Genomic DNA, 17,390 nt, shown 5'->3' with positions numbered 1-17,390 from the left:
GAGTGACACATATGGAAATCCATCTGTTTGCAGAGAGACAGCTAATAGTTCTCTGGTCCCTGCCCATATTTGGGGAAACATTTATTTATTTATTTATTTATAAAATTTATTTATTTTATTTATTTTTGGCTGTGTTGGGTCTTCGTTGCTGCGCGTGGGCTTTCTCTAGTTGCGGCGAGCGGGGGTACTCTTCGTTGCGGTGTGCAGGCTTCTCATTGCAGTGGCTTCTCTTGTTGCAGAGCACGGTCTCTAGGCGCATGGGTTTCAGTAGTTTCAGTGGCACACAGGCTCAGTAGTTGTGGCTCCCAGGCTCAGTAGTTGTGGCTCACGGGCTCTAGAGTGCACGCTCAGTAGTTGCAGTGCACGCATTTAGCTGCTCCGCGGCATGTGGGATCTTCCCGGACCAGGGCTCAAACCCGTGTCCCCTGCATTGGTAGGCGGATTCTTAACCACTGCCCCACAGGGAAGCCCTGGGGAAACATTTAGATCAGAATTTTCCAAACTGGTGTCTGGAAATCATTGTTCTGTAGGCTGTGCTGTGAAGAAGGTGTCTTATGAACTGGGAGCCTTTACTGTGCCGTGTCCTATGAGGATCTCCAAGAGGGAGCTGTGGTGTGCATTGTTTCCTGGACTTGACTGCAGAATGCTTTCTTTCATGCCACATCTGTTTCTTGACAGAAACTGTTCCAGCATTACGTGGAACAGTTTCTGTCAAGCACTGGTTTGGGAAAATTTGATTTCAATTCATTAAAAAGAAGTCTTTAGTTGGCTGGCAGTTTTTTTGTTTTTTGGTTTTTTTTCCTTTTTCTTTTTAGCTAAGAGATTATTCTGCCAGAAGAAAAGGGTACCATGGAGATTCTTCTAACGATTCTCTTTTTGATGCCACAGCTGAATCTGTTTTAAAAGGATATCCTCGTTGTTTATTTTGAGGCGGGGAGGGAGGGCAGTAGAGGTGTGAGGGGGCATGTCATGCATTTTAAAAATAAAGAATGATGTATATTAGTGAGGTTTCAGATGTGTATCACATGCATTCTGGCAGCCTTTTGTGAGCAAGGGCAGCTAATTAAACTCGTCTGCTGAGGCCCGGATCAAAATGAGATGCTGATTTGCCCTTGTTTGTTGCCTGAAAAGATAGGCCTAGGTCAACAGAATTTGCTTGGAGGTATATGGAAAAGACATTTTGATAAACTTAAGGAACAATGCTGTGCGTGCTCTCTAGTTTCTATGGTTTTGCCCTCTGGAGTCTTAGAGAAACTGATTAAAATCTAAAATATGCTTTACATCATTCTCCCTGGCCTTATAAGTAGGAGTTTAGTAGCATTTCAGAAGTTCCAATTTATAGCAGGCCATTTCTCTCTTATCCAAATAGAACAAAGCTTAGATATCATCTGAGCATGTTCAACCCGATGACAAAGATTTCACTAAGTGTATTACAAAAGGCTCTCAATGGCTGGTATATTTGTTTGGTTGGTTTTATGGGAGAAAAACTAGATATTTTGCACTGAGATATTTTAAAATCTTCATTTTCAGCAGAGGGAGAGAAGTAAGCAGTGTGAATTGGTAGGTCTTGCAAATAAATGGCATATATTCTATTAGTGGTGTAAAGGGTAGTTTTAGTTGATGTGTGAGTAATCATTTTTAGTTTAATAATTATGAGTTTTAAAACACGTGAATCACTTAGAACAGTGTCTGGCATGTGGTGAGCAATAAATGACTAAAGTTTGAGCAACTTTGAGATTGGTTCCCATTACCCTCAGGAAAAACCCAAACTCCTTCTCATGAATCGTGAGCCCTGTAGGGTTAAGAAGAATTGGGCTTTGGAATTGGCCAGACATGGTTTCAGACTTGACCCTTGTTTATTAGCTCTGGGACCTTGAGCAAGTTGCCCTTCTGTCTTGGTCAGGGATTGCTGGTTGCAAAGAATAGAACTGCAGGGAGACCAGTTCAAGTTAAGAAGGAAATTACAGTGGGGCTATAGGGGATCTCACGAAAGTGAAGGGCAGAAAGCAGAGCTGCTGTGTATGTTTGTGCAGTCTGCGCCCTGGACAGGGGAGCCCAGCCTGAGGTGGGACTAAAATCCAGGCTGTACCCCACTGTGGGGAGGAAAAGGAGCCAGGAAGGGCAGAGTGGAGCTGGACCTCATGGGAACTGGGAAATCCTTAGCTTAGTCTCCAACTTGCTTGCTATGCAGTGTCTTGCATCTGCTTCTCTCTGAGTCTGCTCCATTCTCCCAGGTCTCTCCATGGACTGTTGTTTTTGTTTTTTCCTTTTCTTTTTTAAAAAAATATTTATTTATTTATTTTTGGCTGCGTCGGGTCTTAGTTGCTGCACACAGGCTCTTTGTTGCGGCGCACGGGCTTCTCTCTAGTTGTGCCACGTGGGTGACCGAGCACGTGGGCTCAGTAGTTGCGTTGCATGGACTTAGTTACCCCACGGCATGTGGGATCTCAGTTCCCCGACCAGGGATCGAACCCGTGTCCCCTGCATTGGAAGGCGGATTCTTAACCACTGGACCACCAGGGAAGTCCTTTTTTTTTCTTTTTCCATGGCTTCTCACTGCCCTCCAAAGCTGAAGTTCTTTGAGCCGTTGCCTTGCTGGGGAGCTGACTTACTTGGCACTGACTCCAATGGGACTTGTTTCAATTCAAGTGTTCAGTATTGTCTAACTAGAATCTCTGGGTTCAGATTAGAGAGAGAGAGAGAGAGAGAAAGAGAGAGACAGGTGGGCTGAGTCCAACCCATCCCTTGGCTCCCTCTACTCAGGTGTCCAGTCACAGGGGAGAGACCCATGGCTCTCCCTCTTAGAAGGAAGAGGAATCCTCTTAGAAGGAAACGTGTGTAGGGAGCCAGGAACTGGCATTTCTAGCAATTCTTTGCTAATCCTCATTGCCTTATTGTGAAATGGGAATAAAAGGCCTGCTTTACAGATCAAATGAGATAATCTGGAACCAATATATTAAATACCTATATTACTTTCCTAAGGCCGCTATAACAAATTACCACAAACATGGTGGCTTAAAACAATAGGAACTTAGTCTCTCATATCTGGGGAGACCAGAAGTCCGAATCAAAGTGTCAGCAGGTCCACACTTCCTCCAAAGGCTCTAGGGGAGGATCCTTCCTTGCTTTTTCCAGCTTCTGGTGGCTCCAGGCGTTCCTTGGCTTGTGGCAGCATCACTCCAATCTCTGCTTCCGTCTTCACATGGCCTTCTTTCTGTGTACCTTCTCTTATGTCTCAACTCTCCCCTTGCCTTTCTCTTACAAGGACACGTCATTGGATTTAGGGCCCAGCTAGATGATCCAGGAAAACTCATCTCAAGATCCTTGACTTTATCACATCAGCAAAACCCTTTTCTCGAATAAGGCAGCATTCATAGATTCTGGGGATTTTGTGCATATATCTTTTGGGACCCTTTTTTCAGGCTAACACAGTACCTGACACAGTGCTTGGTTTATAATAATAGTTCAGACATGAGGCCATTATGATTCTAATGAGCTCAAGTGATAATGAAAGTCAGTTCTTGGCAGGCACAAGTGCTCTTCTTCAGGTATCATTTCCCAAATGGACAGAAGCACCAGCTAGTCAGAGAGAAAGACATGAGCAAGGGACAAGGTGATTGACAATTAGCTGCTGGTTGAAGTGGATCCCTCTGTCTCGGATCCTTGGATTCTTGGGGCATTCTGTGACTCAAGGCAAAGAAGTCCAGTCTCTACTTCTCAGTGAGAAAGTCAAGTCTCTGCAGCAATGGAAAGAATATAGTTTTTTTGGGTCAAGTAGGTAAGAGGGCTTGGTCTTGGCTCTCTTTATAACTGGTTGTATGACCTTGGGCAAGTAAATTAATCTCTCTAAGCCTCAATTTCCTCTTCTATAAAGAATGAGATAATAATAGTTACCTCTACGTGTTGTAAGGATTAGAAGAGGAAACACATGGAAAGTGACTTAAAATCATGTCCCTCTTCACTCAGTGCTTCCCTCTGTCTCTGAGTAAAAGCCAAGGTCCTTATGATGAGTTAAAGGGCCCTTCATCATTTGAACCTCTCTTATTTTAATGCCTATTATCCTCTTCCTCACGTTTACCCTCTAGCTCTACTGACATCTTGCCATTCCTCTAACACACAAGATGCATCCTTACCTCAGGGCCTTTGCACTTGCTATTTCTCTGCCTGAAAAGCTTTCGTTTCAGGTAACGAACAGCATGACTTGCTCCCTTTCTTCCTTTAGGACTTTTGTCAACAATCATCTCCTCACTGAAGCCTTTCCTGGCCACTCTATCTAAAATTTCACCCTGCTTCATTCCTACCCAACATTTCTGTCCCCTTCTCTGCTTTATTTTTTTCTTCTTATCACTGATCACCATCTAACTCAGTATGCACTTTTATACTTTCTGCCATTCCCACTGGCATCTTTGTGAACGTAGCAATTACTGTCATTGTTCACTGCTGTATCCCCAGTGCCTAGAACAATGTGTGGCATGAAGTAGCGTGAAATAAAAATTTGGTAAGCTGGTTTGAATGAATGATTGTTAGTTCCATTTTACTCTTGAGCTTCAACTTCCTAATCTGCAAAATGGGAACTACAGTACAGAGCTGAGGCCAATGTTACCTGGACTGTGGTCTCCTCAAGGCAAAGGCAATACTTGTTTGCGTTTGTATTTATACTGTCTATCACCTGACCTGGCACACAGGAGGCATGAGGTGCATGTTGAATAAATGAGCAAATTATTATATAACAATGTGTGGGAGAATAAACTGTGATGAAAATTTATGAGATGTTGGGGACATCCCTGGGGGTCCAGTGGCTATGACTCCGCACTCCCAATGCAGGGGGCCTGGATTCGAACCCCGGTTGGGGAACTAGATCCCGCATGCATGCCGCAACTAAGTGTTTGCATGCTGCAACTAAGAAGTCCGCATACTGCAACTAAGAGGCCTGCATGCTGCAACTAAGACCCGGTGCAGCCTAAATAAATAAATAAATAAATATTTTTTAAAAAAAAGAAAATTTATGAAATGTATGTTGATAATTAAGAACCCTTACTCTATAATAGGAACATCTTGCATTTTGATATCAATGCTTTACAAAGCCATTCGTTTATTCATTCATTTGGCAAATCTTTACTTGCCCCTTCTACGTTACAGGCATTTGTTTCAGGCACTAAGGCTATAAAGTCAAAAGGACATGGCTGCCACCTTAGAGTTACTCGCCACCCCATGTGGGAAGTGGACACGTGAATGGCAAGTTTGAGAACAGTGTGGGTGCCATGGCTGCAAGAACAGAGGTCTGTGGACCAAGCCTAGGAAAATGACCACTTCAATTCAGGGCAGTTGAGGAGCTTCCTCAGAGGAGGGATATTTGTAGGGAGTCTGAAAAGGATGAGTTACTATGCCTGGGGAAGAAAGTGAGGAAAGGCTCTCTGACTCTCAAGAATCACATTTTCAATGACCTAAGAGTTTTGGAAGGGTATTTTGTTGTTATCATCATCATCATCATAACAACAACAATGGCTGCTAACATTTATTGAGACTACACTATGTTCCAGGCATTATCCTAATGTGTTAAATGCAAAATCTCTAAGCAGAGGGATAACCTACTAGAAATATTTATGGTGTTTATCCCCACACATACTATAGGGAGGTAGAATAGGTTTTATTATCCTCATTATGAAATGAGAGACTTAAGACTCTCATTCCCTTTGTGCTGTCACTAAACTGGTATCTGAATAACCTAGTAAATAACCTAATAAACCTAGAATTTATTTTTTGTTTTCTTTGCAAGTTGTTTTATTTTCTTCCTAGCACTCATCATTATTCTGTGTATATATATATATACACACATATACGTATATATATATACACACACATACATGTATATATTTACACACATATACGTATATATATATGCACATATACATGTATATCTATTTTTTTCTTTTTTAAAATTTGTACATAATCTCTCCTTTCTATCACTAGAATTTGAGGTCGGTGACAGCCAGGACTTTGTTTTGTCCTATATCCCAAGCACACAAGAGGCCCTCCATAAAATATTCTTTGAATAAAGGAGGGAAGGAAAGACCTCATGGGGTTACTGTGTAGGATGATCAGTGAATAATTATGGTCAAGTGTTTTCTTCCAAACACAACTGTATCTGATTTCTCATTTCCAGACAGCACAATTTAACTGGGATCCAGAGACGGTGGGCCTTATCCATGGATCTTTTTTCTGGGGTTATATTGTGACACAAATTCCAGGTGGTTTCATTTCAAATAAGTTTGCTGCTAACAGGTAAGATAAATTGATATGAGTGCTGCACAGATCATAATATGGCTTTGTACTCTTATAAAATCTGCATAATTGGCTCTCAATTTAGGGGTACAGAATGAAAGATAGAAGCCATTCCTAAAGATGTGATTCACAGACATTGATCTTATATGGTCCTGTTCTTAAGAGTCTCTTTTTGTTTACTTTTTTGTCTAATCTAATCTATCTTGCAATTCTTTAAATGATTATGTAATAAAAAGATCAATTGCATCCGAGTCAGGAGAAACAGTTCCTGGACCCTAAGTAACTCACTTGGTGACCTCTACTGAGTTCCTTTTTTCTCTGGGCCTCAGTTTCTTCATCTGTGAAATGAAACGGATTAGATTGTGTTTGAGCTGCCTTTGACCAATGACATTCTGTGATGCTCTGTACTATGTTAATATCATCCTGTTCCATACAGGTTTTGTCATGTGAGTAGGAGGGGCTAGTCTCTAGATTGCAAGATGTCTTTAATGCCTTTGAGATTCTATGGTAGGTGTTTGAGCAATTAAAAGTGGGTTCAAGACAAAATGAGCTGCTTCAAGGAGTAGTAAGTTCTCTGTCACTAAAGGTATTCAAGCAGAAATGATGGCCACCTGGGGGAGATGTAGTATGTATATATACCAGAAAAGGAGTGTACTAATTATTTCCAAGTCTCTTTTAATTGTAATTGACTTTACATATGTGGATTTTGTGAAGTGTATACTTTATAAAGCAGTGTTTTTCAAACTCTAAAACAAAACTCATTAGATGGTAATAAAATCAATAGTGATTTACCAATGACCATTTTCTAAAAAAAAAGAGGGAGAAATAGAAGAAAAGGTAATCAAATAGAATAAAATAGAATAGAAAATATCTTAGCTCATTGCACATTTAAGTATTGGTTTTTGAAACTTGTTTCGGTTACATTTGTGTGTATCAGTGTGTTGAGTTGCAATATAAAATATATTTTGTTTTATGGATCAAGGACAAAAAAGTTTGAAAGTCATCTTGTATAAGCATGACTCATATTTACTTATGTTCTTGTCTAGTTTGTGTCCTTTATTGTCACTTACCTGTTGTATTCTCCTTAAAAAGTGATAAAATATTAGTTCTTATGGTCTCTGGGGTTACTACTTACACTTCTGCCCTAAGAAGAAATAACATATAATATGATTTCACAGCATGTAAAAGGGGCTGAAGCATCACTAACACGTGTGAGAAAGGAAGAAAATGCTGCCGGCTCTCTTTTCCCAGGACACTCCTGTCTAGGCAGGGAGGAGAAGGCACACGGTACTTGGCAGAGAGTTGGGGGCTAAGACAGGTACACAGCCTGTCTTGTGCTTGGCTGGTCCCAGGACACAGCATGCTTCTCAGATAGTCAGTATCCCCATCTGGTAAAGTGAGAGCAGAATTGGGAAGCAGGAGACACCACCCAAATGTGCAGAAGTCATGAGGTAATGGTCAGAATGGATCAGTTGGGTAGAACCAAGAAGAATGGTGGGTCTCCAGCAAGCTTACCTCATGCTGGTCAATCTCCAGCTTCAGGATCTCATCTAGGCAGGACATCCCTGTACTGCCCAAAACCTTCCCATGACTGGTCCAGGGACTGGAGCTTGGAAATCAAAGCGGCCCAACAGTCTAGCTTGGAACACATCAGATCCTAACACAACATCTATTTCTCTTTCCATTAATTTCTATAGTGATCTTCCATAAACTGTTAGGTTTGTTCCTGATGTTTAACCAACATGCCACATCCATCAGTGGGCCTGCCCAATAACACAGTGTTTTGGTCCCTCAGGGTCTTTGGAGCCGCCATCTTCTTAACATCGACCTTGAACATGTTCATTCCTTCTGCAGCCAGAGTACATTACGGATGTGTCATGTGTGTCAGAATTTTGCAAGGTCTAGTGGAGGTAGGAGATTTTTTTTTTTTTTTTTTTTAATAAATTTATTTATTTATTTATTTTTGGCTTTGTTGGGTCTTCGTTTTTGTGCGAGGGCTTTCTCCAGATGCGGCGAGCGGGGGCCACTCTTCATCGCGGTGCGCGGGCCTCTCACTGTCGCGGCCTCTCTTGTTGCGGAGCACAAGCTCCAGACGCGCAGGCTCAGTAGCTGTGGCTCACGGGCCCAATTGCTCCGCGGCATGTGGGATCTTCCCAGACCAGGGCTCGAACCCGTGTCCCCTGCATTGGCAGGCAGACTCTCAACCACTGCGCCACCAGGGAAGCCCCAGGAGATTCTTAACAAATTTTGATATTGCTGGAGACAACATGGTCCTTTAGAAATTTCAGCTTTTGAAGAAAACCTCCTTTACTCAGTTTTCCTGTCTTCCACCTTGTCCTGCTATCTGAACTCTCTGGCTATGATTACAATTATGAATACTTTAATTAAAATGCCTTGTATGATTCCAAATTTATACCTAATAAAGGACCATTTCATAGAGGGCAGAATTTCAGATGAGCCAGGAGCGATCTTAGAGATAATCCAACCCCTTTCATTTAATAAAATTTGAAACTGAAAGCCCCAAACCTACAGTTCACATAGCAAGGGCTCTTTCCACTAAAACAGTTTAAATGGACTTATTAATAAATCTGTAAATTTCCAAGGGTGTAGTCTTACACAGAGGTTTAACTTGATGAAGGAGGTAGAATAATATAGAGCCAGAAAGTAAATATTTTGCACTTTGCTGGCCATACTATGGTCTGTTGCAATGACTCAACTCTGCCATTGTAATGCGAAAGCAGCCAGAGACAATATGTAAACATGTGGGCATGGCTACTTTCCAGTAAAACTTTTTGGACACTGATATTTGCGTTTCATATGATTATCACATGCCAGGAAATATTATTCTTCTTTCAATTTTTTTTTCTGCCCACTTAAAAATGTAAAAGCCATATTTACTTGAGGGCTGAACAAAAATAGATGGTGGGGCCATATCAGGCTATAGTTTCCGAATACCTGTTGTAGAGAAATGTTTCCCGAACTCAGTCATTCACCTCTAACCTTTGTCACTTTTGTCATATCCACGCTACGATTTATACTATTATTTGCCTATAGTTTTTCCCTAGATCAATTCACTTCAAAACAAAATAAAAGAACCTATCATAAGCAACAATATCTTTGATATCATGGGCTTGATGTGCTAGTTATATTTTATTTCTAAAGCATGTTATAATATATATGTAACAATTATAATAAAAAATGTAGGTTGTTGTAGCACCTTAAATCCAACTTTAATCCCACTAGAGGGACACATACCACGCTTCGGAAAATACTGACATGGTATAAAGAACATGATATTAGCAGCCGTGAAGACTAGAATCTAGTCACTTAATGGCTCTGAGCCTCAGGTTCTGTATCTTGAAATGACAGGATGGACCAGCTGGTTGTGGAAATCCCTTTCTACACTGATATTCTATAATAATATGAAATATAAATACCCCTTCCCTATTCCCCACCATGCTTACATTTGAACTAGTATTTGAATTTCAGCATCTGTGCCATGAGCCAAAATAGCTGACACATGTTATTTAGTATCTGTAAATTAGGCTTTGAATTGTAGTGTTAAAGAAGCAAAATCTGTGTTTTAAACACAAAAAGAAACTGGAGTCGAATCAAATAATCTATTTTCAACTATTTTGCCAGGGTGTGACCTACCCAGCCTGCCATGGGATGTGGAGTAAGTGGGCACCGCCTTTGGAGCGAAGCCGACTGGCCACAACTTCTTTTTGTGGTAAGTGTATTAGAATCATAACAAATTTCATTTAGGAATGCTTTTGGCTTCAAGTGAAGACCCTACTAAATAGAATTTATTTTTTTCACATAACAGAAGTCCAAAGGTAAATCGTTGCTAGCATTGATTCTGCTGCTCTGTGATCTATCCAGGGACTATGCGTGTTTGGACTTTTTACTCCACTAACCTCTGAGTGATAACTTTTTACATTCATGTGTGTTCCTCATGTTCACAAAACGGCTGTCACAGCTCCAGGTATCAAGTCCACATTAAAGGCAGAAAGAAGCGGGGATAGGTGTCCTAACCATGTCTGTTCCTTTCACTAGGAAAGCAAAAGCTTTCCCAAACTCCCTAGCAGGCTTCCATTTATATTTCCTTGGTTCTAACTGTGTCATATACTTTACTAACTGCAGAGGAGGCTTGGAAAGCAAGTGCCTAGTTTTTCTAGCATCTTTAATAGACAAAGGTAAGAAAGAAGGGGTTGGAGGCGGTTGTAGGATTAGCCAACAAATGATATTTTCCAAAGTTGAAAACAGAAGATATATCAATAAAATCATCAAGGCCCCCACTCCTTTTCAGAAATGAAGAAATTAAAACTAAAGTTTAAAGTTTAGTTTCATTGAACTGAAACAAAAGTCCAACGACTTGCCCAAGGTCACACAGCTACTAAGTTAAGGAGCTGGATCTAGACCACCTGGTTCTTGATTCAGAACTTTCCTCACTACACACTACTATGTACACATTGTCATAGAAGCTGTTTAATCAATTTTCGCCATTATCTTCCAGATAAAAACGAAGTGGACACCATCCATCTTACCCGAAAGTAAATTAATGGCTCTTAAGTAGTGATGTGACTTAAATTCCTGGGTCTCCAAACTTCACCTTGCTAAGGTTGCCTCATTTGATGCCATGTCTTTGGGACTGGCCCCGCTATGAATCTCTGAGAGTAATCAGTGTTCAGAAGAGTCTACTAGGTATTGATTAACATTTGAACAAGAACAGCACATGCTGCCACCAATATTTTCAAATATTTTTTATGGGAGAAGGGGCCAAGAAAGACAAAAGTGCCTCAGGCCACAAAAGTCACAACGGGTCCACGTAGAGTTAGGATCAGAATTTAGTTCTGCTTAGTTTTTCAGGCTAGCGTGTCTTTCCTAACCGTAACTAACCTGTATTTCTTAGCTAAAGAGGAACTTTATTTCTCTGAATATCTTTATTTATTTCTCCCTCTGTCTCTCTCTCTTTACCTCCTTAAGTAGTAGTAGTAGTAATAAAGGATCCCAGGGAATCTGGTGTGAAATGTCCACCCAAGTGTCTGTTTTGTGCCTAGTTTGGAAATGCATGCACAGCAGAGATATCTTTACTTCTTTAGCCTCTCTTATCCTTAGAAACTATTTCTGTCCTCTTGTTTGAAGTTGAAGATCATCTCTACCTCCACTACTGATCTTATACCACCTCTAGAAGAATATAAGATTCTGCCCCAGCTGACCTTGACCTATTGATATTGTCTTTTTAAAATAATTTATTTATTTATTTTTGGCTGCCTTGGGTCTTCGTTGCCGCGCACGGGCTTTCTCTAGTTGTGGTGAGCTGGGGCTACTCTTCTTTGTGGTGCGTGGGCTTCTCATTGCGGTGGCTTCTCTTGTTGTGGAGCACGGGCTCCAGGTGCACAGGCTTCAGTAGTTGTGGCACGCAGGCTTCAGTGGTTGTGGCTCGCGGGCTCTAGAGCACAGGCTCAGTAGTTGTGGCGCACGGGCTTCGTTGCTCCGTGGCATGTGGGATCTTCCCGGACCAGGGCTCAAACCCGTGTCCCCTGCATTGGCAGGCGGATTCTTAGCTACTGTGCCATCAGGGAAGTCCCCTGATATTGTCTTTGGATGATTTATTTGTAAGTCTTTTCATTGTGATTTGCCAGCAAAACAAGAATAACTACTGCTCACTCTTAGTGTCTTTATAGCTCTAAAAGAGCGAATTAAAGAAATGATTTGACTCTCAAGGAAAGTTACCTGATCAAGGTCACAGGCTTTATTACATTTCCCAGCTAAGGTGTAGCCTTGGTTTCAAAGAACAGCCAAGGGAAAATGTCATTAGAAGTAAACCCAGGCTTAGGAATAATTGATTCTTACACTTCAAAAATATTGGCGTTGGAAGGGTCTTTAGAAAACATCTAGTCACATCCATTGTTTTATATTTTTAATTAATTTTAATTTTTTTTAGAAGTAAAACTGGCTTTATTCAAAGACATAGATTTCTGTTTTTGTTTTTTTCCCCCTACTTTTATTGAGATGTAAGAGACATACAGACTATATAATTTTAAGGTGTTCAACCTAATGATTCAACTTACATATGTCATGAAATGTTTGCCCCCATAGGTTTAGTGAACGTCCAATCTCTCATATAGATACAACATCAAAGAAATAGGAAAAAACTTTTTTTTCCTTGTGATGAGAACTCAGGATTTACTCTCTTAACTTTCTTTGACAACATACAGCAGTGTCAATTATCTTTATCATGTTGTATGTTACATACCTAGTACTTATTTATCTTATACCTGGAAATTTGTACCTTTTGACTGCCTTCATCTAATTTCCCCTCTCCCCACCACTGCCTCTGATAGCCACAAATCTGATTTCTTTTTCTACCTCCATTATTTTATAGTGGAGGCTCAGGGAGGGGAAAAAAAGATATAAATTCCCATGGAGAGTGAAGACAGAACTGGGGACTCTCCCATCCCCCGTTCAGCCACTCCCCTCTCTCCACGCCAAACAACAAGCATCGGAGGGCCTCCTCTGTCTTCCCTGGTGACCACACAGAGGCATCAAGGTGCAGTGAGGGCAATATGGGTGGAGAGCCCTGTTGGGGTATGCTCAGGGTGTGATAGGAGATTACATTCAGCCATGTCTGGAAGGATGAGGAAGAGTTCATCTAAAAGACAGGGAAGGACAATTTCAAGTTGTAAAATTTCCTCAGTGAATGAATGCTTCTTACTGTGGGAATTATTGGGTATTGTTGAGCGAAAGAAGCAGGACTGAATTATTAAGAAGTTAAGGTTAAAGGCTTTGGATTCCTGCAGACCTGGGTTCCTATCACTCACACCTATGTGACCTCAGGAAATTTACCTACCCTCCCCTCCCCTTCTTGTAAAATTGGGATGACACCGGTACCAATGTTACCAGGTTGAAAAAAGGGTTAAATAAAATCAGGAGTCCAGAATACTCAGCACAGTACTAGAGAGCACACAGAAAGCACCCAATGCATCTTGTAGATTGTTATCCCCTGACCCTCCCTGTTTGCATCACCTAAACTGGAGGCCCCACACCCCCACTCCCAGGGTATTTGGTCCAGGAAAGAAGACCACCTCCTCCATACCCACAGAGGAATTAGGCCTGCAGCTCTTCTTTCTAATGATACGTCCTGGAATGCTTGCCTTATTGGTTTGAGGAAGTCTGAGATTAAGAAAAAAAAAGTGCTCCGTCATTCTGTACATGACAGTAGCAGTAATAGTTGGTGTTTATGCAGCACTAATTAGAGCATCTTCATCTAATAATTTATTTGCTCCTCAAAACAACCCTGTGAGATAGAGATTTCACTTCCATCTTCTACCTAATGAAAATGATTTGGAGAGACTGAGAGACTTCTTCAGGTGTTATGATGTTATGATGTTATGATGTTCAGATTTGGGATTCCAGGTCAGGCCTTTCATAACCAGTTGGGCCCAGCTTAGAAAGATGGGATTTAATCTCTTTCTCTAGAAGATCCCCAAGCTCCCATTTCCTGAAGGTCTTTCTTAGCATTGGATTCTGGGATACAGAATTTCCTTTTGCGGCTCATTTTATCTGAAGCAATAATTTTTTTTCGTTCATACCCAGAGGGAATTTCAGATAGTAATTTTTTTGATTTAGTTAATATTTATTGGGAGTTTGCAGGGCTCACGTTTCTCCAGCAGGTATCATGGAACTGCAGGAGATAGTGGAGGTGAGGTCACTGCCTCTAGCCCTCACTATCTTGTCTAGACAAGATAAACATCCACATATAGGTAAGTATTTACAAGGTTAGGTATTTACAAAGTAAGAAATAAACTAAAAAATGTACATATTTAGGAGGTGGATGGAGACAGAAGCCATCCTGGTCATCCTGCCATCCTGAAATTTAACTGTTTCCTGGTATTAAAAAAAAAAAAATCGAGACTCTAAAAGCATGATCCTTTCATAGTTTGAAGTCCCTCATTTAAAGACCTAGGTGAATTATATCTCAATAAAGCTGGAAGAAAAAAATTTTTTAATAAATAAAGACCACAGTGATAATCCTGCTCTGTGAGCCCTGAGAGGTAGATACATATGTTCCTTCACTTTCTGTCTTCTGCACCCAATATTGTGCCTGGTTGAATTTTTCAGAATTCTCTTAGATTTTTCTCATCTTTTCATTCCATTCTCTTGTGATTCCAAATCACGGTGCCCGAGCCATCTTTGTCTGATCCCTCCATGGTGTCTGGATGAAGTTAAAGGGCATCCTGGTGAACTTTGTCTCCTGGAAGCCCTGTTTTTGGGCACAATGGGAGTTTGCCTGCTCCTCTTCATGACTCCTGCTCAGTTTGATTCATCCTCAGTTCGACCACATGAACTCTAAATGGTTTGAAAGGGCTTGCATGACGACTGGTAAGTTTCCCTCAACCTTTTCTCGTTCTAGGTTCCTATGCGGGGGCAGTGATTGCCATGCCGCTGGCCGGCGTGTTGGTACAATACATGGGATGGGCCTCTGTCTTTTATATTTATGGTGAGTGATTTGATTTCATGAGTTCCCTTGGGTGATTCATAGAGATGGTATTTTACTGTCTAATGGGGTTGGCTAAGAGTTTACTGTATGAAAATAGAGATTACTAAGACAAGTTTATCATATAAATGGAATACTTGTCTAGTGATGATTCATTTAATGTTTATGTGAAAGTTGAATTTAATGAGCAGAACATTATCTTTCTTTAAATACCAGTTAATAATAACAACAACGGAAAAATAAACCAAACACTTTCTCCTAGCTGAATATAGTGCCGTTTGAGAATACTTTGAAATTTGACAAATTTAGAGATGGAAGAAAATGAGACCGTATCATCAAGCCTTTTGTTTTTCAACTGCAGGTATGTTTGGGATTATTTGGTACATGTTTTGGCTGTTGCAGGCCTATGAGTGTCCAGCAGTTCACCCAACAATATCCCATGAGGAAAGGACCTATATAGAAACAAGTATAGGAGAAGGAGCCAACTTGGTTAGTCTCAGTGTAAGTAGAGACGGATAGATGAAGACTTGCCTCTTTTTTATGAGTATTTCTCTCAGTGATTGTGTTATCCTCTTAAGAAAAATAATCTGTCAGTATATTCACTAAAAATCCCGCGGTATTTTTACTCCCTAGAAATTTAATACACCATGGAAAAGATTTTTTACATCGTTGCCGGTTTACGCAATCATTGTGGCAAATTTTTGCAGAAGCTGGACCTTTTACTTGCTGTTAATAAGTCAGCCTGCTTATTTTGAAGAGGTCTTTGGATTTGCAATAAGTAAGGTAAACACACAGATGCTTCAAATGTTCTTGAACTTTAAATCTCTTGCTTCTACTGAGAAAATCTTTGCATGATAAAATAAGTAAATTGCTGATCAAAATTCATAACGGTTCTGTGACACCTAATACCCTGGAGGTCAGACAAGTTATACATTCTATGCACAGTATACATAGCTATTTAATTTCTTCTTAGTAAGGATCAGTGCTGTATTAAGCTGCTTTTAAAGATTTGTATTATACCTGATCTCAAAGTGTCTTTGAAGCTGACTCAAGGACTGTATATTAGTCAAGGATCAGAAGATTTAAGGGTGAGAGGTTTTTTTGTTTTTGTTTTGTTTTTTGTTTTTCCTATAAATTATTCAGTGAGGAGCGGTAAGAACCTTAAAGCTCATTTTGCAGATCACGGTCATAGCGATAACGGCCAGAGCTTTGTATGGTTTAGAAAGAACTTTTTCAAAGTCCCCAGCCATTGCCATTAGGTTGTCTGTGTTTCAGGGAGGAAGAGTGTGAATGGTAAAACATAAACTGTCATCATAAAAGAATTAAGCCTCCTTCCCACAATGGAAAGAACAGCAGCCTAGTAGAGGTAGATGTCTGCATGGCTACAGGTACTGTCAGAAGTGACCATGGAAGAGCTAGCTCAGCCCATAGTGGCTGCCATCGGGGAACACTCAGTCTGCGACAAGTGTTTAACTACCATGTGCCGGGCACTCTGCTGCGTGCTGGGGCCTGTGATGAATAAAAGTCACCTCTGCCCTCAAGGAGCTTCCGATCTGATGGAGGAGACATTTGGTCTATCCTTAAAACCATTCATTCATTCATTGTTTATTTATTACAGAATTCAGGCCTACCTTGGTCCCATATAATTAGATGATTAAATCTGATCGTGAGGGGTGCGGTGGAGATGGCGGAGGCAGGGAGTTAAGGAAGTACCTCTCTCAGAAGTAGCTAAAAATAGCTCATTGCTTCTTTTCATTCCAGGTGGGTCTCTTGTCAGCAGTCCCACACATGGTTATGACAATCATTGTGCCTATTGGAGGACAATTGGCTGATTATTTAAGAAGCAGAAAAATTTTGACCACAACTGCTGTCAGAAAAATCATGAACTGTGGAGGTACTGTGGATTTCATAGGTGGCTTAAGCAGCTTTTATAGAATGAGATGAAACTGAATTGCAGACCATATTTTGGAGGTTATGTCTAATCACTGAGCAGGAGCTTAAAGGCTCCTAAGTCCATCCCCCAGTTGAGTGTCCATCACACCCCTGCCTAGTGGTCATTCAGCCTGTACTTGTCCAACCTGAGATACGACAACTTGGGAATTCCCTGGCGGTCCAGCGGTTAGGACTCTGTGCTCTCACCTCCAAGGGCCCAGGTTCAATCCCTGGTTGGGGAACTAAGATCCCACAAACCACGTGGCCGAAAAAGAAAAAGAAAAAGAAAAGAAATACTAAAAAAAAGAGAGAGATATGACAACTTATTTGATACATCAATATACACTGGCAACTGCAGAAATGCTTCTTTCATCTACTCTTAAGCCAAAGCAACATGATTTCCTGGTATCTATCTGTTTATTTTTCATCTTTCCCATATATCCTTCCACATATATAATCCTTTGCTTTTATAGGTTATTCCCTTATCTCCCCCTTCCCTTTCTACATATATACATGTTTTGGTAAGAAACATAAGAAAAGTATTTTCTCTGAGTAGTTTTCTTTCTTCCCAACATACGCTTGTGCATGGGGTGTACACACACACACACACACACACACACACACACATATACACACACACACCATCCTCTTCCCTGTGTTATTTAGTTCCTGTTTC

At 40.8% G+C, this 17,390-nt stretch overlaps 1 protein-coding gene across 2 annotated transcripts in view; it reads left to right on the top strand.

The window, feature by feature from the left end:
- SLC17A8 (solute carrier family 17 member 8) overlaps nt 1-17,390 on the top strand; it is a 49,558-nt gene that overhangs the window by 19,264 nt on the left and 12,904 nt on the right. Inside the window, exons 3-9 of one of the 2 annotated variants that reach the window (XM_061205149.1) lie at nt 6,164-6,282; nt 8,078-8,192; nt 9,925-10,012; nt 14,699-14,785; nt 15,144-15,283; nt 15,416-15,565; nt 16,544-16,676. In XM_061205149.1, the coding sequence (XP_061061132.1) occupies nt 6,164-6,282; nt 8,078-8,192; nt 9,925-10,012; nt 14,699-14,785; nt 15,144-15,283; nt 15,416-15,565; nt 16,544-16,676 (832 nt within the window). The remainder of the gene's footprint in view (nt 1-6,163; nt 6,283-8,077; nt 8,193-9,924; nt 10,013-14,698; nt 14,786-15,143; nt 15,284-15,415; nt 15,566-16,543; nt 16,677-17,390) is intronic. The other variant, XM_061205150.1, reaches the window with a different exon arrangement.

Source organism: Eubalaena glacialis, chromosome 11 (assembly GCF_028564815.1).
Source record: "Eubalaena glacialis isolate mEubGla1 chromosome 11, mEubGla1.1.hap2.+ XY, whole genome shotgun sequence".
Classification (NCBI taxonomy): Eukaryota; Metazoa; Chordata; class Mammalia; order Artiodactyla; family Balaenidae; genus Eubalaena; species Eubalaena glacialis.
Note: the sequence above shows the minus strand (reverse complement) of the source record. Positions and strands in the feature narration are given on the sequence as shown.